The 27,407-nt window shown below is 43.6% G+C and overlaps 1 protein-coding gene across 1 annotated transcript in view; it reads left to right on the top strand.

The window, feature by feature from the left end:
• The window catches only part of ANKRD13C (ankyrin repeat domain 13C), a 373,770-nt gene that overhangs the window by 81,210 nt on the left and 265,153 nt on the right, over positions 1–27,407 (top strand). The window contains exon 4 of the mRNA XM_053693358.1: positions 9,456–9,541. Within this exon, the coding sequence (XP_053549333.1) occupies positions 9,456–9,541 (86 nt within the window). The remainder of the gene's footprint in view (positions 1–9,455; positions 9,542–27,407) is intronic.

The following is a 27,407-nucleotide window of genomic DNA, read 5'->3' as shown; positions in this document are numbered from 1 at the left end:
CAGACAGTCCCCAAGGTCGAGGGGGCGGTTTCTACTCTAAACAAACGCACTACTATTCCTATAGAAGATAGTTGTGCTTTCAAGATCCTATGGATAAAAAGTTAGAGGGTTTGCTTAAAAAGATGTTTGTTCAGCAAGGTTACCTTCTACAACCAATTTCATGCATTGTTCCTGTCACTACAGCTGCGTGTTTCTGGTTCGAAGAACTAGAAAAGTCGCTCAATAAAGAATCTTCGTATGAGGAGGTTATGGACAGAGTTCAAGCACTTAAATTGGCTAACTCTTTTATTTTAGATGCCGCTTTGCAATTAGCTAGATTAGCGGCGAATAATTCTGGGTTTGCTATCGTGGCGCGCAGAGCGCTTTGGCTAAAGTCTTGGTCAGCGGATGTGTCCTCCAAGACCAAATTGCTTAACATCCCTTTCAAGGGTAAAACACTGTTTGGCCCTGACTTGAAAGAGATTATTTCAGACATCACTGGGGGAAAGGGCCACGCCCTTCCTCAGGATAGGTCTTTTAAGGCTAAAAATAAGCCTCAAATTCTACACCCTCTAAGTAAGAGGGTAATACTTCTCAAACCAAGCCAGCCTGGAGACCGATGCAAGGCTGGTACAAGGGTAAGCAGGCCAAGAAACCTGCCACTGCTACCAAAACAGCGTGAAGTGTTGGCCCCCGATCCGGGACCGGATCTGGTGGGGGGCAGACTTTCTCTCTTTGCTCAGGCTTGGGCAAGAGATATTCAGGATCCTTGGGCGCTAGCAATAGTTTCTCAAGGTTATCTCCTGGAATTCAGGGAACTACCCCCAAGGGGAAGGTTCCACAGGTCTCAATTATATTCGAACCAAATAAAAAGACAGGCATTCTTACATTGTGTAGAAGACCTGTCAAGAATGGGAGTGATTCATCCTGTTCCATTAGGAGAACAAGGGATGGGGTTTTACCTCCAACCTGTTCATAGTTCCCAAAAAAAGAGGGAACATTCAGACCAATTTTAGATCTCAAGATTCTAAACAAGTTTCTAAGGGTTTCATCGTTCAAAATGGAAACCATTCGAACGATCCTTCCTACCATCCAGGAAGGTCAATTCATGACCACGGTGGATTTAAAGGATGCGTACCTACATATTCCTATCCACAAGGAACATCTTCGGTTCCTAAGGTTCGCCTTTCTGGACAAGCATTACCAGTTTGTGGCACTTCCATTCGGATTAGCCACTGCTCCAAGGATTTTCACAAAGGTACTAGGGTCCCTTCTAGCGGTGCTAAGACCAAGGGGCATTGCAGTAGTACCTTACTTGGACGACATCCTGATTCAAGTGTCGTCTCTGTCAAAAGCAAGGGCTCATACGGACATTGTCCTAGCCTTTCTCAGATCTCACAGGTGGAAAGTGAACATAGAAAAAAGTTCTCTGTCCCCGTCAACAAGAGTTCCCTTCTTGGGAACAATAATAGTTTCCTTAGAAATGAAGATTTTTCTGACAGAGGCCAGAAAATCAAACTTCTAAGCTCTTGTCAGGTACTTCATTCTGTTCTTCTTCCTTCCATAGCGCAGTGCATGGAAGTAATAGGTTTGATGGTTGCGGCAATGGACATAGTTCCTTTTGCACGAATTCATCTAAGACCATTACAACTGTGTATGCTCAGACTGTGGAATGGGGATTATACAGACTTGTCTCCGACGATCCAAGTAGATCAAAGGACCAGAGATTCACTCCGTTGGTGGCTGACCCTGGACAACCTGTCACAGGGAATGAGCTTCCGCAGACCAGAGTGGGTCATTGTCACGACCGACGCCAGTCTGGTGGGCTGGGGCGCGGTCTGGGAACCCCTGAAAGCTCAGGGTCTATGGTCTCGGGAAGACTCTCTTCTCCCGATAAACATTCTGGAACTGAGAGCGATATTCAATGCTCTCAAGGCTTGGCCTCGACTAGCAAAGGCCAAATTCATAAGGTGTCAATCAGACAACATGACGACTGTTGCATATATCAACCATCAGGGGGGAACAAGGAGTTCCCTGGTGATGGAGGAGCATCCGGGGGAGTGGGAACTCCATCCGGAAATCTTTGCCCAAATAACTTAATTATGGGGCATTCCAGACATGGATCTGATGGCCTCTCGTCAGAACTTCAAGGTCCCTTGTTACGGGTCCAAATCCAGGGATCCCAAGGCGACTCTAGTGGATACAATAGTAGCACCTTGGATCTTCAACCTAGCTTATGTATTCCCACCGTTTCCTCTCATTCCCAGGCTGGTAGCCAGGATCAATCAGGAGAGGGCTTCGGTGATCTTGATAGTTCCTGCGTGGCCACGCAGGACTTGGTATGCAGACCTGGTGAATATGTCATCGGCTCCACCATGGAAGCTACCTTTGAGACAGGACCTTCTTGTTCAGGGTCCATTCGAACATCCGAATCTGGTTTCCCTCCAACTGACTGCTTGGAGATTGAACGCTTGATTCTATCAAAGCGTGGGTTTTCAGATTCTGTAATAGATACTCTTATTCAGACTAGAAAGCCTGTAACTAGAAAAATTTACCATAAAATATGGAAAAAATATATCTGTTGGTGTGAATCTAAAGGATTCCCATGGAACAAGATAAAAATTCCTAAGATTCTTTCCTTTCTACAAGAAGGTTTGGAGAAAGGATTATCTGCAAGTTCTCTGAAGGGACAGATCTCTGCTTTATCTGTTTTACTTCACAAAAGGCTGGCAGCTGTGCCAGACGTTTAAGCGTTTGTTCAGGCTCTGGTTAGAATCAAGCCTGTTTACAGACCTTTGACTCCTCCCTGGAGTCTTAATCTAGTTCTTTCAGTTCTTCAAGGGGTTCCGTTTGAACCCTTATATTCCGTAGATATTAAGTTATTATCGTGGAATGTTTTGTTTTTTGGTTGCAATTTCTTCTGCTAGAAGAGTTTCTGAGTTTTCTGCTCTGCAGTGTTCTCCGCCCTATCTGGTCCATGCAGATAAGGTGGTTTTGCGTACTGAGCCTGGTTTTCTTCCGAAGGTTGTTTCCAACAAAAATATTAACCAGGAGATAGTTGTGCCGCCTTTGTGTCCGAATCCAGTTTCAGAGAAGGAACGTTTGTTACACAATTTGGACGTAGTCCGTGCTCTAAAATTCTATTTAGAGGTTACTGAAGGTTTCAGACAAACATCTTCTTCGTTTGTTGTTTATTCTGGTAAAAGGAGAGGTAAAAAAGCAACTTCTACCTCTCTTTCCTTTTGGCTTAAAAGCATTATCAGATTGGCTTTTGAGACTGCCGGACGGCAGCCTCCTGAAAGTATCACAGCTCACTCCACTAGGGCTGTGGCTTCCACATGGGCCTTCAAGAACGAGGCTCCTGTTGACCAGATATGTAAGGCAGCGACTTGGTCTTCATTGCACTCTTTTGCCAAATTTTACAAATTTTATACTTTTGCTTCTTCGGAGGCTATTTTTGGGAGAAAGGTTTTGCAAGCCGTGGTGCCTTCCGTTTAGGTGACCAGATTTGCTCCCTCCCTTCATCCGTGTCCTAAAGCTTTGGTATTGGTTCCCACAAGTAAGGATGACGCCGTGGACCGGACACACCTATGTTGGAGAAAACAGAATTTATGCTTACCTGATAAATTACTTTCTCCAACGGTGTGTCCGGTCCACGACCCGCCCTGGTTTTTTAATCAGGTCTGATGAATTATTTTCTCTAACTAGTGTCACCACGTTACCATATGGTTTCTCCTATATATATTTCCTCCTGTCCGTCGGTCGAATGACTGGGGTAGGCGGAGCCTGGGAGGGACTATATGGCCAGCTTTGCTGGGCTCTTTGCCATTTCCTGTTGGGGAGGAGAATATCCCACAAGTAAGGATGACGCCGTGGACCGGACACACCGTTGGAGAAAGTAATTTATCAGGTAAGCATAAATTCTGTTTTTTTTCTTTGCATAAATGTTTTGTATATGATCTATTTATAAAGCCCATAAAGTTTTTTTTTTTTTTTTTTTTTTTTTTTTTTAAATGTTTAATTTTGCTTATTTTTAAATAACATTGCTCTGATTTTCAGACTCCTAACCAAGCCCCAAAGTTTTATGTGAATACTGTCAGCTACCTTCTCCAGCTTGCTCCTGTTTGTGTAAAGGGTCTTTTCATATGCAAAAGAAGGGGGAGGGGGGGTGTCTTATTTCCCACTTGCAGTGGGCTTTCCAGCTACCTTTTCAACAGAGCTAAATTTAAAGCTTCTAAGTACGTTTTTAAACCATTTTATACTGGATTTTTATATCGGTATCTGTGCATCTTATTCTTTATAGTAGTGTCTATTACATGCAGTTATATGAAAATGAGTGTATACTGTCCCTTTAAGTCTGCTACTCTGCTTATACAGGTACTGGTCAGTCTAGAGCTGTGCTTAACCTGTATGTATGTATATCTGTCTGTAGCTATCATGACGATGTATAGGGGCTAGAGAGAGAGCATGTGAGAAAATCCAAGTGTCTTATCTACTGATTGTGTTAACGGTGCTCACACAGGGATATCCTTTAAATAGTATTGTGTCTTTACTGCCTTCATAGTTTAATATTTGACAACCTTGAACATTTCAGTAGATGTCAAAGGTTTAATTAGGTGGTTGCTATGATACTTAGAGTTGGTATTCACACCCGTGGCCTTTGTTTAGTTCAGTGCGTGGACATAGTTTGACAGACAATAATAAATTCTAAATTATTAAAATATATGGTTATTTAGAGTAAAGTAAATATAGCCGATGACTTCAAGCAAAAATGACAAGCCTGAAATATTAGTAATGAGAGTTTTGTGATGTGTTTGAAATATTTTGTTGTGGATTGTCTTTTGGAAGGTATATATTTGATTCCTTGTAAGAAACAGCATATATTAATAGCTCTTAAAATGTCTGTTTCTTAAATATAAAAAAATAAATAGGGAAAAAATATCTATCTTTCATCTCAAGTTAGGACTCTATAATGCCAGATACCTAAATAAATTGTGCCTGGTGTCTAAGTAAATGTCCTGGAATTTTCCCTTGGAAAGAGTTTCAGCCATCACAGATGATGCCGCACAACCGTAATTCCCTCTGCCAGGCCAGGAAGCAATGCTTATTTGTGCAGCCTTCCTCCTGCCTTACTACTTTATGATGGCTCTGTGATAGCACAAGTCTGATATACAAAGGAGTGACTATACCATCCAGCAGTGTGTATGTAGCAGTAATCATGTTTGCTTGCACTGCTGTTTTTGGAAGATGGTAGCTCTCAGCACATAAGCTGCAAGCTCACAGACTGCTCTGTACTAGTTTCTCACAGTACGTGTCAGCTTGCTGATAAAAACATTAGTGTTGGCTGTACTTTTACAATAATTACTGTTTTTTTTTTTTTTTTTTTTTCCAGTGTGCTGAAAAAAAACAGAGCAAAGCCCCCATAATAATGATCATGCACAGTTCTGGGTCAAAGTAACAGCTGTTTTGGTTACCCATATGTTTCAGCAAACAGTTTGTTTAAAAAACCCCCACTAGATCTGCTTCCATCTTCAGACATATAAACATGTTTAAACTGCAGCCAAAGAAAGCCAAATAAGACAGTCTTTATACCTCTTCTTAAAGATGGACAGTCATTCTAAAGTTTTATAGGTGTGGCTAGATTTTTTTTTTTTTGCCTGGCTTCTAAATTTTTTATTTTATTTTAGCAGCTATGCCGATCACCGCAGATATCTATTAAGACAGGGGCCGACAAATCTGTTTAAAATTTGGAGCCAGTAAGAATATTTAGGAGCCAGACAGTGATATTTCTATATTGATATATGGTATATAACCCAAAAAGTTAGGAGCCAGGAGTAAAATTCTAGGAGCCAGTGACTCCCTGGGTTTGTCGAGCCCTCTCTTTGGACATTGGCAATTCAGAAGTATGCACTTTACTCTTCTATTTTTGAGTCACTATACATTGGATGTTAACACTGATAAGACTATAATTCACAAGAAATTTTCCATGTTGGCTCCTTATTGAAGTAAGATTATGGTGATTTTTGTGTTTGTATTCTCATTCTGCTGCATTTGTATTCTGCTTTGGCAGTCTTTTCCAACCATATTGAAAACGTATTAATTGCAGTAGTGCAGTAAGCATTACTAGAAAACCACAGTAGGGCTGGGCAATATGGGGTAAAAAATTGCGATTTTCACGTCAGCACCCCCTGTAACCCCCATAAGCCCCCCTCTGTAACCTACATAAGTCCCATCAGCTCCCACTGTAACCCCCAATAAGCACCTCCTTTAACATCATAAGCACCACCTGTAACCACCACCTGTAACCACCATCAGCTCCCAACCCACATAAGTCCCAGTGCACCCCCTCCCTGTAACCCGCATCAGCCACATCGCCCCCCCTCCCTGTAACCCGCATCAGCCACATCGCCCCCCCTCCCTGTAACCCGCATCAGCCACAGCGCACCCCTCCCTGTAACCCGCATCAGCCACATCGCCCCCCCTCCCTGTAACCCGCATCAGCCACAGTGCACCCCCCTCCCTGTAACCCGCATCAGCCACAGCACTCCCCCGGTAAGTCGACCCCCCTCCCTGTAACCCGCATCAGCCACGGCGCACCCCCCTCCCTGTAACCCGCATCAGCCACGGCGCACCCCCTCCCTGTAACCCGCATCAGCCACAGCGCACCCCCTCCCTGTAACATGCATCAGCCAGAGCGCACCCCGGTAAGTCGGCCCCCCTCCCTGTAACCCGTATCAGCCACAGTGCACCCCCCTCCATGTAACCCGCATCAGCCACAGCGCTCCCCGGTAAGTCGGCCCCCCCTCCCTGTAACCTGCATCAGCCACGGCGCACCCCTCTCCCTGTAACCTGCATCAGCCACGGCGCACCCCCCTCCCTGTAACCCGCATCAGCCACAGCGCTCCCCGGTAAGTCGGCCCCCCTCCCTGTAACCCGCATCAGCCACAGTGCACCCCGGTAAGTCGGCCCCCCTCCCTGTAACCCGCATCAGCCACAGTGCACCCCGGTAAGTCGGCCCCCCTCCCTGTAACCCGCATCAGCCACAGCGCTCCCCGGTAAGTCGGCCCCCCTCCCTGTAACCCGCATCAGCCACAGCGCTCCCCGGTAAGTCGGCTCAATGTCGCAAGGCGGGCACAGCAAGTCGGTGGCCATTCTGTATGTGTTGCATTTTTGTAATAATTGTTACATATCAGCCTGATACTCTTGTGTTCAGCAGCCCGCTAATTAATTCTAAGTAATACAGCTGCTTGAACATCACTTTTGGCATTTCATTTACTTATCCCTCAATTCTCTTTGGGTAGTACAGTACTTGTGGTGTTAACCCCTTCATGCCTGCAGCCTTCCCACTGTCCAAGCTGGACAGGTTGTCCTGTGTGTGGCAAATTGGAGGCAGAGGTTGGTGTTTAACCCTGCCTGGAGTAAACTGTTAACTTCAGTTAAACTTGTGTTGTACACTAGTGAATAGAAGTTTGGGGGGTAGATAGCCCCTCGTCCCCTTAAGAGCCTCATGGACAGAGGTGGTACTGGTATAGTGGTGACACCCCTGTCTGTGACACTTTCTCCCTTTTAAAGGGAAATAAAACCCAACATTTGTTTTCACTATTTAGAAAGAGCATGTCATATTAAACAGCTTTCCAATTTACTTCTGTTTTCAAATTTGCTTAATTTTCTTGATATCATTTGTTGAATGAACAACAATGCACTACTGGGAGCAAGCTGAACATATCTGGTGAACCAGTTAAAAGAAGCATTTGTGTGCAACCACCAATCAGCATCTAGCTCCCAGTAAGGCTTCAATAAGGAATACAATGAGAACAAAGCCAATTTGATAATAGAAGGTAAATTGGAAATGTTTTAAAAATTATATTCCCTGTCTGAATCTCGGAAGAAAAATGTCTAAAGAATAGAACTGTTAAAGGGACAGTAAACCCAATTTTTTTTTCTTTCATGATTCCAATAGAGCGTGCAAGTTTAAGCAACTTTCTAATTTACTCCTAATACCAATTTGTCTTCGTAACGCTTAGGAGCCGGCCCTTTTTTTGCTTCAGCACCCTGGATAGTGCTTGCTTTTATTGGTGGCTACATTACTTTCTTAAATCTGGCCCATAATGCATTTGAACTGGTTTCTGGGGGTTGTAGCTTTTATACTTTTTTATATTTAAGTTTAGTTTTGCCTGTTATGAAGTAGCCGGGTGAGGGCAGTGTAATACTTTGCAATATTATAAAATTGTTCTTTATAATTGTTAAAGGGACATAAAACCCAATTTTTATCTTTCATGATTTACATAGAACATAAAATTTTAAACAACTTTCTTATTTACTTCTATTATCATATTTTCTTTGTTTTCTTGTTATCCTTATTTGAAAAGCAGTACTGTAAGTTCATGAGTGTGCACGTGTCTGCAGCACTATATCGCAACCGTTTTGCAACAATGTTATACATTAGCAGGAGCACTAGATGGCAGCACTATTTCCTGTCATGTAGTGCTTCAGGCATGTGCACGCTACCTACCTTAGTATCTTTCTTCAACAAAGAATAACATGAGAATGAAATAGATTTGATAATAAAGAATACATTTTTTTTAAAGTTTCTAATTTATTTCTATCTGAATCATGAAATAATTTTTTTTAGGTTTAATGTCCCTTTTGAGCTGTACAAAGCACAAATTAATTGCAGAATTTGACATAAATTGATAAACAAACATTGAACAAAACTTATAGGCTAATTCTCAGCTTAATATTGGCTTAAAATTTATCCGATTGGTCAGTAAAATCACCCGGGTCGTGTGTTCATTAAACGGTAGGTTCATATTGCACAGATTGTTTTTGCAGTGGAAATGGCACCCTTGTATAAACTGTGGGTACCTGTATTGTGTACATTTCAGACAGAAGTAAGTACAAACGTAGTCAGTGTGTGTGCATAAAATGACTGCTAGAAGAGAGTGCCAGGCAGACTTGTAATACATTACTGACAAGTATAGCTTAGTACTGAAAGAATTGCTTGAGTCAACAGCAAATGTTACATTAAACCCTGAAGCACAACACTGCTGTCTGGGTAGAGTCCTGCTTGACAGTGCATACAAACTGTGTTCTAACAAGGTACAAGTATTAAAAGCAAGCTACAATTTGTGTACGGATTATAAAATTAACACATTGTGCTCCATTCAGCAAGCTGTGCAGGCAACTTTTCATAGCCCTTGTGTTGCATGATTGTACAAGCACTTCCTTGTGTAATAATGAGGGCAGCAGGTGCTAGGAACCTTGTCAAGCCCACAAATATCATAAATGGGGCCTGTTGAATGCTCATTTTCCCCAACAATAATATCTTTACAGCGATAGAAACCTTGACTTGCAGTTGGTAAGGGAATTTATGCCCTCATTCCTACATTTGCATATATGTTATTTGTGTGATGTTTATGTTAGCATGTTGAAAATATTTTAGTGAAGCGGTTCTAAATATTGCATATTTCTTTCAGTTACAGCGCTACTGCGGAAGCTGAAGCAGCAGTCCAGGGAAAGTGTTGAAGAAAAGAGACCTCGACTTTTAAATGCCCTAAAAGAGGTAGCAGAAGTTTTTTTTTTGTTTTTTTTTTACCCCTTAAAGGGACAGTAAAGTCACAAAAAAATGTTCATGATTTAAATAGGGCATGTAATTTTAAACAACTTTCCAATTTACTTTTATTACCAATTTTGCTTTGTTCTCTTGGTATTCTTAGTTGAAAGCTAAATCTAGGAGGTTCATGTGCTAATTTCTTATACCTTGAAGACTGCCTCTAATCGGAAAGCATTTTGACAGTTTTTTACCACTAGAGGGCGTTAGTTCATGTGTTTCATATAGATAACACTGAGCTCTGGCACATGAAGCTCCTAAGAGCAAGCACTGATTGGCTAAAAATACATGTCTGTCAAAAGAACTGAAATAAGGGGGCAGTTTGCAGAGGCATAGAAACAAGGTAATCACAGAGGTTAAAAGTATATTATTATAACTGTGTTGGTTTATGCAAAATTGGGGAATGGGTAATAAAGGGATTATCTACCTTTTTAATCAACAAAAATTCTGGTGTTTACTGTCCCTTTAACTATACTTCTTTACTTGACAAAAGTTTGCATCTTTCTCTTAAATAAAGATAGTACATATATACATCAAGGTAGGGGGGTAGATTTGTTTTCTTCTTAGTGACTTGTAAGCACACACAGATTTAATGGTAGCTCTGGAATGCAAATTCATCAGCTTGTTTACTAAATCTTACTATGCTTTTCTCTTGTTAAGTGTATCCAGTCCACGGATCATCCATTACTTATGGGATATTAACTCCTCCCCAACAGGAAGTGCAAGAGGATTCACCCAGCAGAGCTGCTATATAGCTCCTCCCCTAACTGCCATTACCAGTCATTCTCTTGCACCCAACAAATAGATAGGATGTGTGAGAGGACTGTGGTGATTATACTTAGTTTCATACCTTCAATCAAAAGTTTGTTATTTTATAATAGCACCGGAGTGTGTTATTCCTTCTCTGGTAGAATTTGAAGAAGAATCTACCTGAGTTTTTCTATGATTTTAGCCGGAGTAGTTAAGATCATATTGCTGTTTCTCGGCCATCTGAGGAGAGGTAAACTTCAGATCAGGGGACAGCGGGCAGATTAATCTGCAAAGAGGTATGTAGCAGCTTATTATTTTCTGACAATGGAATTGATGAGAAAATTCTGCCATACCGATATAATGTAAACTCAGCCTTAAATGCAGTAGCAGCAACTGGTATCAGGCTGTCATGTATGTATATTTTACACTTCAGTATTCTGGGGAATGGCACTTCACTGGAATTATACTGTATGCATAAAACTTTAGCCTAATTTGCAGGGACTAGCAACAGGCTTTTTAATAACACTCAATTTATTAATGTTAAACGTTTTTCTCCAACATAGGTGTGTCCGGTCCACGGCGTCATCCTTACTTGTGGGATATTCTCTTCCCCAACAGGAAATGGCAAAGAGCCCAGCAAAGCTGGTCACATGATCCCTCCTAGGCTCCGCCTACCCCAGTCATTCTCTTTGCCGTTGTACAGGCAACATCTCCACGGAGATGGCTTAGAGTTTTTTAGTGTTTAACTGTAGTTTTTCATTATTCAATCAAGAGTTTGTTATTTTCAAATAGTGCTGGTACGTACTATTTACTCAGAAACAGAAAAGAGATGAAGAATTCTGTTTGTATGAGGAAAATGATTTTAGCAACCGTAACTAAAATCCATGGCTGTTCCACACAGGACTGTTGAGAGCAATTAACTTCAGTTGGGGGAACAGTTTGCAGTCTCTTGCTGCTTGAGGTATGACACATTCTAACAAGACGATGTAATGCTGGAAGCTGTCATTTTCCCTATGGGATCCGGTAAGCCATGTTTATTACGATTGTAAATAAGGGCTTCACAAGGGCTTATTTAAACTGTAGACTTTTTTTTTTGGGCTAAATCGATTGATATTAACACTTATTTAGCCTTGAGGAATCATTTATTCTGGGTATTTTGATTTAATAATATCGGCAGGCACTGTTTTAGACACCTTATTCTTTAGGGGCTTTCCCAAAGCATAGGCAGAGTCTCATTTTCGCGCCGGTGTTGCGCACTTGTTTTTGAGAGGCATGGCATGCAGTCGCATGTGAGAGGAGCTCTGATACTTATAAAAGACTTCTGAAGGCGTCATTTGGTATCGTATTCCCCTTTGGGTTTGGTTGGGTCTCAGCAAAGCAGATACCAGGGACTGTAAAGGGGTTTAAAGCTTAAAACGGCTCCGGTTCCGTTATTTTAAGGGTTAAAGCTTCCAAAATTGGTGTGCAATATTTTCAAGGCTTTAAGACGCTGTGGTGAAAATTTGGTGAATTTTGAACAATTCCTTCATGTTTTTTCGCAATTGCAGTAATAAAGTGTGTTCAGTTTAAAATTTAAAGTGACAGTAACGGTTTTATTTTAAAACGTTTTTTGTACTTTCTGATCAAGTTTATGCCTGTTTAACATGTCTGAACTACCAGATAGACTGTGTTCTGAATGTGGGGAAGCCAGAATTCCTATTCATTTAAATAAATGTGATTTATGTGATAATGACAATGATGCCCAAGATGATTCCTCAAGTGAGGGGAGTAAGCATGGTACTGCATCATTCCCTCCTTCGTCTACACGAGTCTTGCCCACTCAGGAGGCCCCTAGTACATCTAGCGCGCCAATTCTCCTTACTATGCAACAATTAACGGCTGTAATGGATAATTCTGTCAAAAACATTTTAGCCAAAATGAACCCTTGTCAGCGTAAGCGTGGCTGCTCTGTTTTAGTTACTGAAGAGCATGACGACGCTGATATTAATATCTCTGAAGGGCCCCTAACCCAATCTGAGGGGGCCAGGGAGGTTTTGTCTGAGGGAGAAATTACTGATTTAGGGAACATTTCTCAGCAGGCTGAATCTGATGTGATTACATTTAAATTTAAATTGGAACATCTCCGCATTTTGCTTAAGGAGGTATTATCCACTCTGGATGATTGTGAAAATTTAGTCATCCCAGAGAAACTATGTAAAATGGACAAGTTCCTAGAGGTGCCGGGGCTCCCAGAAGCTTTTCCTATACCCAAGCGGGTGGCGGACATTGTTAATAAAGAATGGGAAAGGCCCGGTATTCCTTTCGTCCCTCCCCCCATATTTAAAAAATTGTTTCCTATGGTCGACCCCAGAAAGGACTTATGGCAGTCAGTCCCCAAGGTCGAGGGAGCGGTTTCTACTTTAAACAAACGCACCACTATTCCCATAGAGGATAGTTGTGCTTTCAAAGATCCTATGGATAAAAAATTAGAAGGTTTGCTTAAAAAGATGTTTGTTCAGCAGGGTTACCTTCTACAACCCATTTCATGCATTGTCCCTGTCACTACAGCCGCATATTTCTGGTTTGATGAACTGCTTAAGGTGCTCGATAGTGACTCTCCTCCTTACGAGGAGATTATGGACAGAATCAATGCTCTCAAATTGGCTAATTCTTTCACTCTAGACGCCTCTTTGCAATTGGCTAAGTTAGCGGCTAAGAACTCTGGGTTTGCTATTGTGGCGCGCAGAGCGCTTTGGTTGAAATCTTGGTCGGCTGATGCGTCTTCCATGAACAAGCTACTAAACATTCCTTTCAAGGGGAAAACGCTGTTTGGTCCTGACTTGAAAGAGATTATCTCTGATATCACTGGGGGTAAGGGCCACGCCCTTCCTCAGGATCGGCCCTTCAAGGCAAAAAATAGACCTAATTTTCGTCCCTTTCGTAAAAACGGACCAGCCCAAGGTGTTACGCCCTCTAAGCAAGAGGGTAATACTTCTCAGGCCAAGCCGGCTTGGAGACCAATGCAAGGCTGGAACAAGGGAAAGCAGGCCAAGAAACCTGCCACTGTTACCAAGACAGCATGAAATATTGGCCCCCGATCCGGGACCGGATCTGGTGGGGGGCAGACTCTCTCTCTTCGCTCAGGCTTGGGCAAGAGATGTTCTGGATCCTTGGGCGCTAGAAATAGTCTCCCAGGGTTATCTTCTGGAATTCAAGGGACTTCCCCCAAGGGGGAGGTTCCACAAGTCGCAGTTGTCTTCAGACCACATAAAAAGACAGGCGTTCTTACATTGTGTAGAAGACCTGTTAAAAATGGGAGTGATTCATCCTGTTCCATTAAGAGAACAAGGGATGGGGTTCTACTCCAATCTGTTCATAGTTCCCAAAAAAGAGGGAACGTTCAGACCAATCCTAGATCTCAAGATCTTAAACAAATTTCTCAAGGTCCCATCGTTCAAGATGGAAACCATTCGAACTATCCTTCCTTCCATCCAGGAAGGTCAATTTATGACCACGGTGGATTTAAAGGATGCGTATCTACATATTCCTATCCACAAGGAACATCATCGGTTCCTAAGGTTTGCATTCCTGGACAAACATTACCAATTCGTGGCGCTTCCTTTCGGATTAGCCACTGCTCCAAGGATTTTCACAAAGGTACTAGGGTCCCTTCTAGCGGTGCTAAGACCAAGGGGCATTGCAGTAGTACCTTACCTGGACGACATTCTGATTCAAGCGTCGTCCCTTCCTCAAGCAAAGGCTCACACGGACATTGTCCTGGCCTTTCTCAGATCTCACGGCTGGAAAGTGAACGTGGAAAAGAGTTCTCTATCCCCGTCAACAAGGGTTCCCTTCTTGGGAACAATTATAGACTCCTTAGAAATGAGGATCTTTCTAACAGAGGCCAGAAAAACAAAGCTTCTGGACTCTTGTCGGATACTTCATTCCGTTCCTCTTCCTTCCATAGCTCAGTGCATGGAAGTGATCGGGTTGATGGTGGCGGCGATGGACATAGTTCCTTTTGCGCGCATTCATCTAAGACCATTACAACTGTGCATGCTCAGTCAGTGGAATGGGGACTATACAGACTTGTCTCCGAAGATACAAGTAAATCAGAGGACCAGAGACTCACTCCGTTGGTGGCTGTCCCTGGACAATCTGTCTCAAGGGATGATGTTCCACAGACCAGAGTGGGTCATTGTCACGACCGACGCCAGTCTGATAGGCTGGGGCGCGGTCTGGGGATCCCTGAAAGCTCAGGGTCTTTGGTCTCGGGAAGAATCTCTTCTACCGATAAATATTCTGGAACTGAGAGCGATATTCAATGCGCTCCAGGCCTGGCCTCAGCTTGCGAGGTCCAGGTTCATACGGTTTCAATCAGACAACATGACGACTGTTGCGTACATCAACCATCAGGGGGGAACAAGGAGTTCCCTAGCGATGGAAGAAGTAACCAAAATTATTCTTTGGGCGGAGTCTCTCTCCTGCCACCTGTCTGCTATCCACATCCCAGGAGTGGAAAATTGGGAAGCGGATTTTCTGAGTCGTCAGACATTGCATCCGGGGGAGTGGGAACTCCATCCGGAAATCTTTGCCCAAGTCACTCACCTGTGGGGCATTCCAGACATGGATCTGATGGCCTCTCGTCAGAACTTCAAAGTTCCTTGCTACGGGGCCAGATCCAGGGATCCCAAGGCGGCTCTAGTGGATGCACTAGTAGCACCTTGGACCTTCAAACTAGCTTATGTGTTCCCGCCATTTCCTCTCATCCCCAGGCTGATAGCCAGGATCAAGCAGGAGAGGGCGTCGGTGATCTTGATAGCTCCTGCGTGGCCACGCAGGACTTGGTATGCAGATCTGGTGAATATGTCATCGGCTCCACCTTGGAAGCTACCTTTGAGACGAGACCTTCTTGTTCAGGGTCCGTTCGAACATCCGAATCTGGGTTCACTCCAGCTGACTGCTTGGAGATTGAACGCTTGATTTTATCGAAGCGAGGATTCTCAGATTCTGTGATCGATACTCTTGTTCAGGCCAGAAAGCCTGTGACTAGAAAGATTTACCACAAAATTTGGAAAAAATATATCTGTTGGTGTGAATCTAAAGGATTCCCTTGGGACAAGGTTAAGATTCCTAGGATTCTATCCTTCCTTCAAGAAGGATTGGAAAAAGGATTATCTGCAAGTTCCCTGAAGGGACAGATTTCTGCCTTGTCGGTATTACTTCACAAAAAGCTGGCAGCTGTGCCAGATGTTCAAGCCTTTGTTCAGGCTCTGGTTAGAATCAAGCCTGTTTACAAACCTTTGACTCCTCCTTGGAGTCTCAATTTAGTTCTTTCAGTTCTTCAGGGGGTTCCGTTTGAACCCTTACATTCCGTTGATATTAAGTTATTATCTTGGAAAGTTTTGTTTTTAGTTGCGATTTCTTCTGCTAGAAGAGTCTCAGAATTATCTGCTCTGCAGTGTTCTCCTCCTTATCTGGTGTTCCATGCAGATAAGGTGGTTTTACGTACTAAACCTGGTTTTCTTCCAAAAGTTGTTTCTAACAAAAACATTAACCAGGAGATTATCGTACCTTCTCTGTGTCCAAAACCAGTTTCAAAGAAGGAACGTTTGTTGCACAATTTGGATGTTGTTCGCGCTCTAAAATTCTATTTAGATGCTACAAAGGATTTTAGACAAACATCTTCCTTGTTTGTTGTTTATTCAGGTAAAAGGAGAGGTCAAAAAGCAACTTCTACCTCTCTCTCTTTTTGGATTAAAAGCATCATCAGATTGGCTTACGAGACTGCCGGACGGCAGCCTCCCGAAAGAATCACAGCTCATTCCACTAGGGCTGTGGCTTCCACATGGGCTTTCAAGAACGAGGCTTCTGTTGATCAGATATGTAGGGCAGCGACTTGGTCTTCACTGCACACTTTTACCAAATTTTACAAGTTTGATACTTTTGCTTCTTCTGAGGCTATTTTTGGGAGAAAGGTTTTGCAAGCCGTGGTGCCTTCCATTTAGGTGACCTGATTTGCTCCCTCCCTTCATCCGTGTCCTAAAGCTTTGGTATTGGTTCCCACAAGTAAGGATGACGCCGTGGACCGGACACACCTATGTTGGAGAAAACAGAATTTATGTTTACCTGATGAATTTCTTTCTCCAACGGTGTGTCCGGTCCACGGCCCGCCCTGGTTTTTTTAATCAGGTCTGATATTTTATTTTCTTTAACTACAGTCACCACGGTACCATATGGTTTCTCCTATGCAAATATTCCTCCTTAACGTCGGTCGAATGACTGGGGTAGGCGGAGCCTAGGAGGGATCATGTGACCAGCTTTGCTGGGCTCTTTGCCATTTCCTGTTGGGGAAGAGAATATCCCACAAGTAAGGATGACGCCGTGGACCGGACACACCGTTGGAGAAAGAAATTTATCAGGTAAACATAAATTCTGTTTTTGCTGGCATGTAAAATCGTTTAATTTTCTGAGGTACTGGGTGAAAAAATGTTTTGGGCACTATTTTTTTCCACTTGGCAGTCGTTTTATTTAATTTATGACAGTTTACTGATCTCTCTCACTGTTAAGTGTGAGGGGGAGGCTATCAGAGTTAGTTATCCTTTGCTAATGGGAGCAATCCTTTGCTAAAATTGTGTTTTTTTTTTTACAAAGATTTGATGCTATAACTTTTCAGTTTATTAATTTTCAACTGTCATAACTTTTTCTGTGCTTCTTATAGGCACAGTACGTTTTCATATTATAGTAAATTACTTGAAAAGTATTTCCAAGTTGCTAGTTTATTTGCTAGTGTGTTAAACATGTCTGATTCAGAGGAAGATATCTGTGCTATATGTGCTAAAGCCGAAGTGGAGCCCAATAGAAATTTATGTACTAACTGTATTGATGCTACTTTAAATAAAAGTCAATCTGTACAAATTGAACATATTTCACCAAACAACGAGGGGAGAGTTATGCCGACTAACTCGCCTCACGTGTCAGTACCTGCATCTCCCGCTCGGGAGGTGCGTGATATTGTAGCGCCGAGTACATCTGGGCGGCCATTACAAATCACATAACAGGATATGGCTACTGTTATGACTGAAGTTTTGGCAAAATTACCAGAACTAAGAGGTAATCGTGATCACTCTGGGGTGAGAACAGAGTGCGCTGATAATATTAGGGCCATGTCAGACACTGCGTCACAATTTGCAGAACATGAGGACGGAGAGCTTCATTCTGCGGGTGACGGTTCTGATCCAAACAAACTGGATTCAGATATTTCAAATTTTAAATTTAAGCTGGAAAACCTCCGTGTATTACTAGGGGAGGTGTTAGCGGCTCTGAATGATTGTAACACAGTTGCAATACCAAAGAAAATGTGTAGGTTGGATAAATATTTTGCGGTACCGGCGAGTACTGACGTTTTTCCTATACCTAAGAGACTTACTGAAATTGTTACTAAGGAGTGGGATAGACCCGGTGTGCCGTTCTCACCCCCTCCGATATTTAGAAAGATGTTTCCAATAGACGCCACCACACGGGACTTATGGCAAACGGTCCCTAAGGTGGAGGGAGCAGTTTCTACTTTAGCTAAGCGTACCACTATCCCGGTGGAGGATAGCTGTGCCTTTTCAGATCCAATGGATAAAAAGTTAGAGGGTTACCTTAAGAAAATGTTTGTTCAACAAGGTTTTATATTGCAACCTCTTGCATGCATTGCGCCTGTCACGGCTGCAGCAGCATTTTGGTTTGAGTCTCTGGAAGAGACACTTGAATCAGCTCCATTAGATGAGATTACACACAAGCTTAAAGCCCTTAAGTTAGCTAACTCATTTATTTCAGATGCCGTAGTACATTTAACTAAACTTACGGCTAAGAATTCCGGATTCGCCATTCAGGCACGCAGAGCACTGTGGCTAAAATCCTGGTCAGCTGACGTTACTTCTAAATCTAAATTGCTTAATATACCTTTCAAAGGGCAGACCTTATTCGGGCCCGGGTTGAAAGAAATTATCGCTGACATTACAGGAGGTAAAGGCCATGCCCTGCCTCAAGACAGAGCCAAACCTAAGGCTAGACAGTCTAATTTTCGTTCCTTTCGTAATTTCAAAGCAGGAGCAGCATCAACTTCCTCTGCACCAAAACAGGAAGGAGCTGTTGCTCGCTACAGACAAGGCTGGAGACCTAACCAGTCCTGGAACAAGGGCAAGCAGGCCAGGAAACCTGCTGCTGCCCCTAAGACAGCATGAATCGAGGGCCCCTGATCCGGGAACGGATCTAGTGGGGGGCAGACTTTCTCTCTTCGCCCAGGCTTGGGCAAGAGATGTCCAGGATCCCTGGGCGTTAGAGATCATATCTCAGGGATACCTTCTAGACTTCAAATTCTCTCCCCCAAGAGGGAGATTTCATCTGTCAAGGTTGTCAACAAACCAAATAAAGAAAGAGGCGTTTCTACGCTGCGTACAAGATCTTTTATTAATGGGAGTGATCCATCCGGTTCCGCGGTCGGAACAAGGACAAGGGTTTTACTCAAATCTGTTTGTGGTTCCCAAAAAAGAGGGAACTTTCAGGCCAATCTTGGAATTAAAGATCCTAAACAAATTCCTAAGAGTTCCATCGTTCAAAATGGAAACTATTTGGACAATTTTACCCATGATCCAAAAGGGTCAGTACATGACCACAGTGGATTTAAAGGATGCTTACCTTCACATACCGATTCACAAAGATCATTACCGGTATCTAAGGTTTGCCTTTCTAGACAGGCATTACCAGTTTGTAGCTCTTCCATTCGGATTGGCTACGGCTCCGAGAATCTTCACAAAGGTTCTGGGTGCTCTTCTGGCGGTACTAAGACCGCGAGGAATTGCGGTAGCTCCGTACCTAGATGACATTCTGATACAAGCTTCAAGCTTTCAAACTGCCAAGTCTCATACAGAGTTAGTACTGGCATTTCTAAGGTCGCATGGATGGAAGGTGAACGAAAAGAAGAGTTCTCTCTTTCCACTCACAAGAGTTCCCTTCTTGGGGACTCTTATAGATTCTGTAGAAATGAAGATTTACCTGACAGAAGACAGGTTAACAAAGCTTCAAAATGCATGCCGTGTCCTTCATTCCATTCAACACCCGTCAGTAGCTCAATGCATGGAGGTGATCGGCTTAATGGTAGCAGCAATGGACATAGTACCCTTTGCACGCCTACATCTCAGACCGCTGCAATTGTGCATGCTAAGTCAGTGGAATGGGGATTACTCAGACTTGTCCCCTACTCTGAATCTGGATCAAGAGACCAGAAATTCTCTTCTATGGTGGCTTTCTCGGCCACATCTGTCCAGGGTGATGCCATTCAGCAGGCCGGACTGGACAATTGTAACAACAGACGCCAGCCTACTAGGTTGGGGCGCTGTCTGGAATTCTCTGAAGGCTCAGGGACAATGGAATCAGGAGGAGAGTCTCCTACCAATAAACATTCTGGAATTGAGAGCAGTTCTCAATGCCCTTCTGGCTTGGCCCCAGTTAACAACTCGGGGGTTCATCAGGTTTCAGTCGGACAACATCACGACTGTAGCTTACATCAACGATCAGGGAGGGACAAGAAGCTCCCTAGCAATGATGGAAGTATCAAAGATAATTCGCTGGGCAGAGTCTCACTCTTGCCACCTGTCAGCAATCCACATCCCGGGAGTGGAGAACTGGGAGGCGGATTTCTTAAGTCGTCAGACTTTTCATCCGGGGGAGTGGGAACTTCATCCGGAGGTCTTTGCCCAAATACTTAGACGTTGGGGCAAACCAGAGATAGATCTCATGGCGTCTCGACAGAACGCCAAGCTTCCTCGTTACGGGTCCAGATCCAGGGATCCGGGAGCGGTTCTGATAGATGCTTTGACAGCACCTTGGACCTTCGGGATGGCTTATGTGTTTCCACCCTTCCCGATGCTTCCTCGATTGATTGCCAGAATCAAACAGGAGAGAGCATCAGTGATTCTAATAGCGCCTGCATGGCCACGCAGGACTTGGTATGCAGATCTAGTGGACATGTCATCCTGTCCACCTTGGTCGCTACCTCTGAAACAGGACCTTCTGATCCAGGGTCCCTTCAAACATCAAAATCTAATTTCTCTGAAGCTGACTGCTTGGAAATTGAACGCTTGATTTGATCAAAACGTGGTTTCTCCAACATAGGTGTGTCCGGTCCACGGCGTCATCCTTACTTGTGGGATATTCTCTTCCCCAACAGGAAATGGCAAAGAGCCCAGCAAAGCTGGTCACATGATCCCTCCTAGGCTCCGCCTACCCCAGTCATTCTCTTTGCCGTTGTACAGGCAACATCTCCACGGAGATGGCTTAGAGTTTTTTAGTGTTTAACTGTAGTTTTTATTATTCAATCAAGAGTTTGTTATTTTGAAATAGTGCTGGTATGTACTATTTACTCAGAAACAGAAAAGAGATGAAGATTTCTGTTTGTATGAGGAAAATGATTTTAGCAACCGTCACTAAAATCCATGGCTGTTCCACACAGGACTGTTGAGAGCAATTAACTTCAGTTGGGGGAACAGTGAGCAGTCTCTTGCTGCTTGAGGTATGACACATTCTAACAAGACGATGTAATGCTGGAAGCTGTCATTTTCCCTATGGGATCCGGTAAGCCATATTTATTACGATCGTAAATAAGGGCTTCAAAAAGGGCTTATTAAGACTGTAGACTTTTTCTGGGCTAAATCGATTGATTATTAACACATATTTAGCCTTGAGGAATCATTTTATCTGGGTATTTTGATATAATAATATCGGCAGGCGCTGTTTTAGACACCTTATTCTTTAGGGGCTTTCCCAAAGCATAGGCAGAGCCTCATTTTCGCGCCGGTGTTGCGCACTTGTTTTTGAGAGGCATGGCATGCAGTCGCATGCGAGAGGAGCTCTGATACTTAGAAAAGACTTTCTGAAGGCGTCATTTGGTATCGTATTCCCCTTGGGGCTTGGTTGGGTCTCAGCAAAGCAGATACCAGGGACTGTAAAGGGGTTAAAGTTCAAAACGGCTCCGGTTCCGTTATTTTAAGGGTTAAAGCTTCCAAATTTGGTGTGCAATACTTTTAAGGCTTTAAGACACTGTGTTGAAAATTTGGTGAATTTTGAACAATTCCTTCATGTTTTTTCGCAATTGCAGTAATAAAGTGTGTTCAGTTTAAAATTTAAAGTGACAGTAACGGTTTTATTTTAAAACGTTTTTTGTACTTTGTTATCAAGTTTATGCCTGTTTAACATGTCTGAACTACCAGATAGACTGTGTTCTGAATGTGGGGAAGCCAGAATTCCTATTCATTTAAATAAATGTGATTTATGTGACAATGACAATGATGCCCAAGATGATTCCTCAAGTGAGGGGAGTAAGCATGGTACTGCATCATTCCCTCCTTCGTCTACACGAGTCTTGCCCACTCAGGAGGCCCCTAGTACATCTAGCGCGCCAATACTCCTTACTATGCAACAATTAACGGCTGTAATGGATAATTCTGTCAAAAACATTTTAGCCAAAATGAACACTTATCAGCGTAAGCGCGACTGCTCTGTTTTAGATACTGAAGAGCATGACGACGCTGATAATAATATTTCTGAAGGGCCCCTAACCCAGTCTGATGGGGCCAGGGAGGTTTTGTCTGAGGGAGAAATTACTGATTCAGGGAACATTTCTCAACAAGCTGAACCTGATGTGATTGCATTTAAATTTAAGTTGGAACATCTCCGCATTCTGCTTAAGGAGGTATTATCCACTCTGGATGATTGTGACAAGTTGGTCATCCCAGAGAAACTATGTAAAATGGACAAGTTCCTAGAGGTGCCGGGGCTCCCAGAAGCTTTTCCTATACCCAAGCGGGTGGCGGACATTGTTAATAAAGAATGGGAAAGGCCCGGTATTCCTTTCGTCCCTCCCCCCATATTTAAAAAATTGTTTCCTATGGTCGACCCCAGAAAGGACTTATGGCAGACAGTCCCCAAGGTCGAGGGAGCGGTTTCCACTTTAAACAAACGCACCACTATACCCATAGAGGATAGTTGTGCTTTCAAAGATCCTATGGATAAAAAATTAGAAGGTTTGCTTAAAAAGATGTTTGTTCAGCAGGGTTACCTTCTACAACCAATTTCATGCATTGTCCCTGTCGCTACAGCCGCATGTTTCTGGTTCGATGAGCTGATAAAGGCGGTCGATAGTGATTCTCCTCCTTTTGAGGAGATTATGGACAGAATCAATGCTCTCAAATTGGCTAATTCTTTCACCCTAGACGCCACTTTGCAATTGGCTAGGTTAGCGGCTAAGAATTCTGGGTTTGCTATTGTGGCGCGCAGAGCGCTTTGGTTGAAATCTTGGTCGGCTGATGCGTCTTCCAAGAACAAGCTACTTAACATTCCTTTCAAGGGGAAAACGCTGTTTGGCCCTGACTTGAAAGAGATTATCTCTGATATCACTGGGGGTAAGGGCCACGCCCTTCCTCAGGATCGGCCTTTCAAGGCAAAAAATAAACCTAATTTTCGTCCCTTTCGTAGAAACGGACCAGCCCAAAGTGTTACGTCCTCTAAGCAAGAGGGTAATTCTTCTCAAGCCAAGCCAGCTTGGAGACCAATGCAAGGCTGGAACAAGGGAAAGCAGGCCAAGAAACCTGCCACTGCTACCAAGACAGCATGAAATGTTGGCCCCCGATCCGGGACCGGATCTGGTGGGGGGCAGACTCTCTCTCTTCGCTCAGGCTTGGGCAAGAGATGTTCTGGATCCTTGGGCGCTAGAAATAGTCTCCCAAGGTTATCTTCTGGAATTCAAGGGACTTCCCCCAAGGGGGAGGTTCCACAGGTCTCAGTTGTCTTCAGACCACATAAAAAGACAGGCATTCTTACATTGTGTAGAAGACCTGTTAAAAATGGGAGTGATTCATCCTGTTCCATTAAGAGAACAAGGGATGGGGTTCTACTCCAATCTGTTTATAGTTCCCAAGAAAGAGGGAACGTTCAGACCAATCTTAGATCTCAAGATCTTAAACAAGTTTCTCAAGGTTCCATCGTTCAAGATGGAAACCATTCGAACAATTCTTCCTTCCATCCAGGAAGGTCAATTCATGACCACGGTGGATTTAAAGGATGCGTATCTACATATTCCTATCCACAAGGAACATCATCGGTTCCTGAGGTTCGCATTCCTGGACAAACATTACCAGTTCGTGGCGCTTCCTTTCGGATTAGCCACTGCTCCAAGGATTTTCACAAAGGTACTAGGGTCCCTTCTAGCTGTGCTAAGACCAAGGGGCATTGCTGTAGTACCTTACTTGGACGACATTCTGATTCAAGCGTCGTCCCTTCCTCAAGCAAAGGCTCACACGGACATTGTCCTGGCCTTTCTCAGATCTCACGGATGGAAAGTGAACGTGGAAAAGAGTTCTCTATCTCCGTCAACAAGGGTTCCCTTCTTGGGAACCATAATAGACTCCTTAGAAATGAGGATTTTTCTGACAGAGGCCAGAAAAACAAAACTTCTAGACTCTTGTCGGATACTTCATTCCGTTCCTCTTCCTTCCATAGCTCAGTGCATGGAAGTGATCGGGTTGATGGTAGCGGCAATGGACATAGTTCCTTTTGCACGCATTCATCTAAGACCATTACAACTTGCTCAGTCAGTGGAATGGGGACTATACAGACTTGTCTCCGAAGATACAAGTAAATCAGAGGACCAGAGACTCACTCCGTTGGTGGCTGTCCCTGGACAACCTGTCACGAGGGATGACATTCCGCAGACCAGAGTGGGTCATTGTCACGACAGACGCCAGTCTGATGGGCTGGGGCGCGGTCTGGGGATCCCTGAAAGCTCAGGGTCTTTGGTCTCGGGAAGAATCTCTTCTACCGATAAATATTCTGGAACTGAGAGCGATATTCAATGCTCTCAAGGCTTGGCCTCAGCTAGCGAGGGCCAAGTTCATACGGTTTCAATCAGACAACATGACAACTGTTGCGTACATCAACCATCAGGGGGGAACAAGGAGTTCCCTGGCGATGGAAGAAGTGACCAAAATCATTCTATGGGCGGAGTTTCACTCCTGCCACCTGTCTGCTATCCACATCCCAGGAGTGGAAAATTGGGAAGCGGATTTTCTGAGTCGTCAGACATTGCATCCGGGGGAGTGGGAACTCCATCCGGAAATCTTTGCCCAAGTCACTCAGCTGTGGGGCATTCCAGACATGGATCTGATGGCCTCTCGTCAGAACTTCAAAGTTCCTTGCTACGGGTCCAGATCCAGGGATCCCAAGGCGGCTCTAGTGGATGCACTAGTAGCACCTTGGACCTTCAAACTAGCTTATGTGTTCCCGCCGTTTCCTCTCATCCCCAGGCTGGTAGCCAGGATCAATCAGGAGAGGGCGTCGGTGATCTTGATAGCTCCTGCGTGGCCACGCAGGACTTGGTATGCAGATCTGGTGAATATGTCATCGGCTCCACCTTGGAAGCTACCTTTGAGACGAGACCTTCTTGTTCAGGGTCCGTTCGAACATCCGAATCTGGTTTCACTCCAGCTGACTGCTTGGAGATTGAACGCTTGATCTTATCGAAGCGAGGGTTCTCAGATCCTGTTATCGATACTCTTGTTCAGGCCAGAAAGCCTGTAACTAGAAAGATTTACCACAAAATTTGGAAAAAATATATCTGTTGGTGTGAATCTAAAGGATTCCCTTGGGACAAGGTTAAGATTCCTAGGATTCTATCCTTCCTTCAAGAAGGATTGGAAAAAGGTTTATCTGCAAGTTCCCTGAAGGGACAGATTTCTGCCTTGTCTGTGTTACTTCACAAAAAGCTGGCCGCTGTGCCAGATGTTCAAGCTTTTGTTCAGGCTCTGGTTAGAATTAAGCCTGTTTACAAACCTTTGACTCCTCCTTGGAGTCTCAATTTAGTTCTTTCAGTTCTTCAGGGGGTTCCGTTTGAACCCTTGCATTCCGTTGATATTAAGTTATTATCTTGGAAAGTTTTGTTTTTAGTTGCAATTTCTTCTGCTAGAAGAGTTTCAGAATTATCTGCTCTGCAGTGTTCTCCTCCTTATCTGGTGTTCCATGCAGATAAGGTGGTTTTACGTACTAAACCTGGTTTTCTTCCAAAAGTTGTTTCTAACAAAAACATTAACCAGGAGATTATCGTACCTTCTCTGTGTCCGAAACCAGTTTCGAAGAAGGAACGTTTGTTGCACAATTTGGATGTTGTTCGCGCTCTAAAATTCTATTTAGATGCTACAAAGGATTTTAGACAAACATCTTCCTTGTTTGTTGTTTATTCCGGTAAAAGGAGAGGTCAAAAAGCAACTTCTACCTCTCTCTCTTTTTGGATTAAAAGCATCATCAGATTGGCTTACAAGACTGCCGGACGGCAGCCTCCCGAAAGAATCACAGCTCATTCCACTAGGGCTGTGGCTTCCACATGGGCCTTCAAGAACGAGGCTTCTGTTGATCAGATATGTAGGGCAGCGACTTGGTCTTCACTGCACACTTTTACCAAATTTTACAAGTTTGATACTTTTGCTTCTTCTGAGGCTATTTTTGGGAGAAAGGTTTTGCAAGCCTTGGTGCCTTCCATTTAGGTGACCTGATTTGCTCCCTCCCTTCATCCGTGTCCTAAAGCTTTGGTATTGGTTCCCACAAGTAAGGATGACGCCGTGGACCGGACACACCTATGTTGGAGAAAACAGAATTTATGTTTACCTGATAAATTACTTTCTCCAACGGTGTGTCCGGCCCACGGCCCGCCCTGGTTTTTTTAATCAGGTCTGATAATTTATTTTCTTTAACTACAGTCACCACGGTACCATATGGTTTCTCCTATGCAAATATTCCTCCTTAACGTCGGTCGAATGACTGGGGTAGGCGGAGCCTAGGAGGGATCATGTGACCAGCTTTGCTGGGCTCTTTGCCATTTCCTGTTGGGGAAGAGAATATCCCACAAGTAAGGATGACGCCGTGGACCGGACACACCGTTGGAGAAAGTAATTTATCAGGTAAACATAAATTCTGTTTTTTCTGAGTCGGTTATTAATACCTTAATACAGGCTAGGAAGCCTGTTACCAGAAAGATTTACCATAAGATATGGCGCAAATACTTATATTGGTGCGAATCCAAGAGTTACTCATGGAGTAAGGTTAGGATTCCGAGGATATTGTCTTTTCTACAAGAAGGTTTAGAAAAGGGTTTATCCGCTAGTTCCTTAAAGGGACAGATTTCAGCTCTGTCCATTCTTTTACACAAACGTCTGTCAGAAGTTCCGGACGTTCAAGCTTTTTGTCAGGCTTTAGCTAGGATCAAGCCTGTGTTTAAAACTGTTGCTCCACCATGGAGTTTGAACTTAGTTCTTAATGTTTTACAGGGGGTTCCGTTTGAACCCCTTCATTCCATTGATATCAAGTTGTTATTTTGGAAAGTTCTGTTTTTAATGGCGATTTCCTCGGCTCGAAGAGTCTCTGAGTTATCTGCCTTACATTGTGATTCTCCTTATCTGATTTTTCATTCAGACAAGGTAGTTCTGCGTACTAAACCTGGGTTCCTACCTAAGGTGGTCACTAACAGGAATATCAATCAAGAGATTGTGGTTCCATCTTTGTGTCCTAATCCTTCTTCGAAAAAAGGAACGTCTGCTACACAATCTAGATGTAGTCCGTGCCCTGAAATTTTATCTACAGGCAACTAAGGATTTTCGACAAACGTCTTCCCTGTTTGTCGTTTATTCTGGTCAGAGGAGAGGTCAAAAAGCTTCGGCTACCTCTCTCTCCTTTTGGCTTCGTAGCATAATACGGTTAGCCTATGAGACTGCTGGACAGCAGCCTCCTGAAAGAATTACATCACATTCTACTAGAGCTGTGGCTTCCACTTGGGCCTTTAAGAATGAGGCTTCTGTTGAACAGATTTGCAAGGCTGCAACTTGGTCTTCTCTTCATACTTTTTCCAAATTTTACAAATTTGACACTTTTGCTTCTTCGGAGGCTGTTTTTGGGAGAAAGGTTCTTCAGGCAGTGGTTCCTTCCGTATAAAGAGCCTGCCTGTCCCTCCCGTCATCCGTGTACTTTAGCTTTGGTATTGGTATCCCATAAGTAATGGATG

Source organism: Bombina bombina, chromosome 10 (genome assembly GCF_027579735.1).
Source record: "Bombina bombina isolate aBomBom1 chromosome 10, aBomBom1.pri, whole genome shotgun sequence".
In the NCBI taxonomy this organism is placed as follows: Eukaryota; Metazoa; Chordata; class Amphibia; order Anura; family Bombinatoridae; genus Bombina; species Bombina bombina.
Note: the sequence above shows the minus strand (reverse complement) of the source record. Positions and strands in the feature narration are given on the sequence as shown.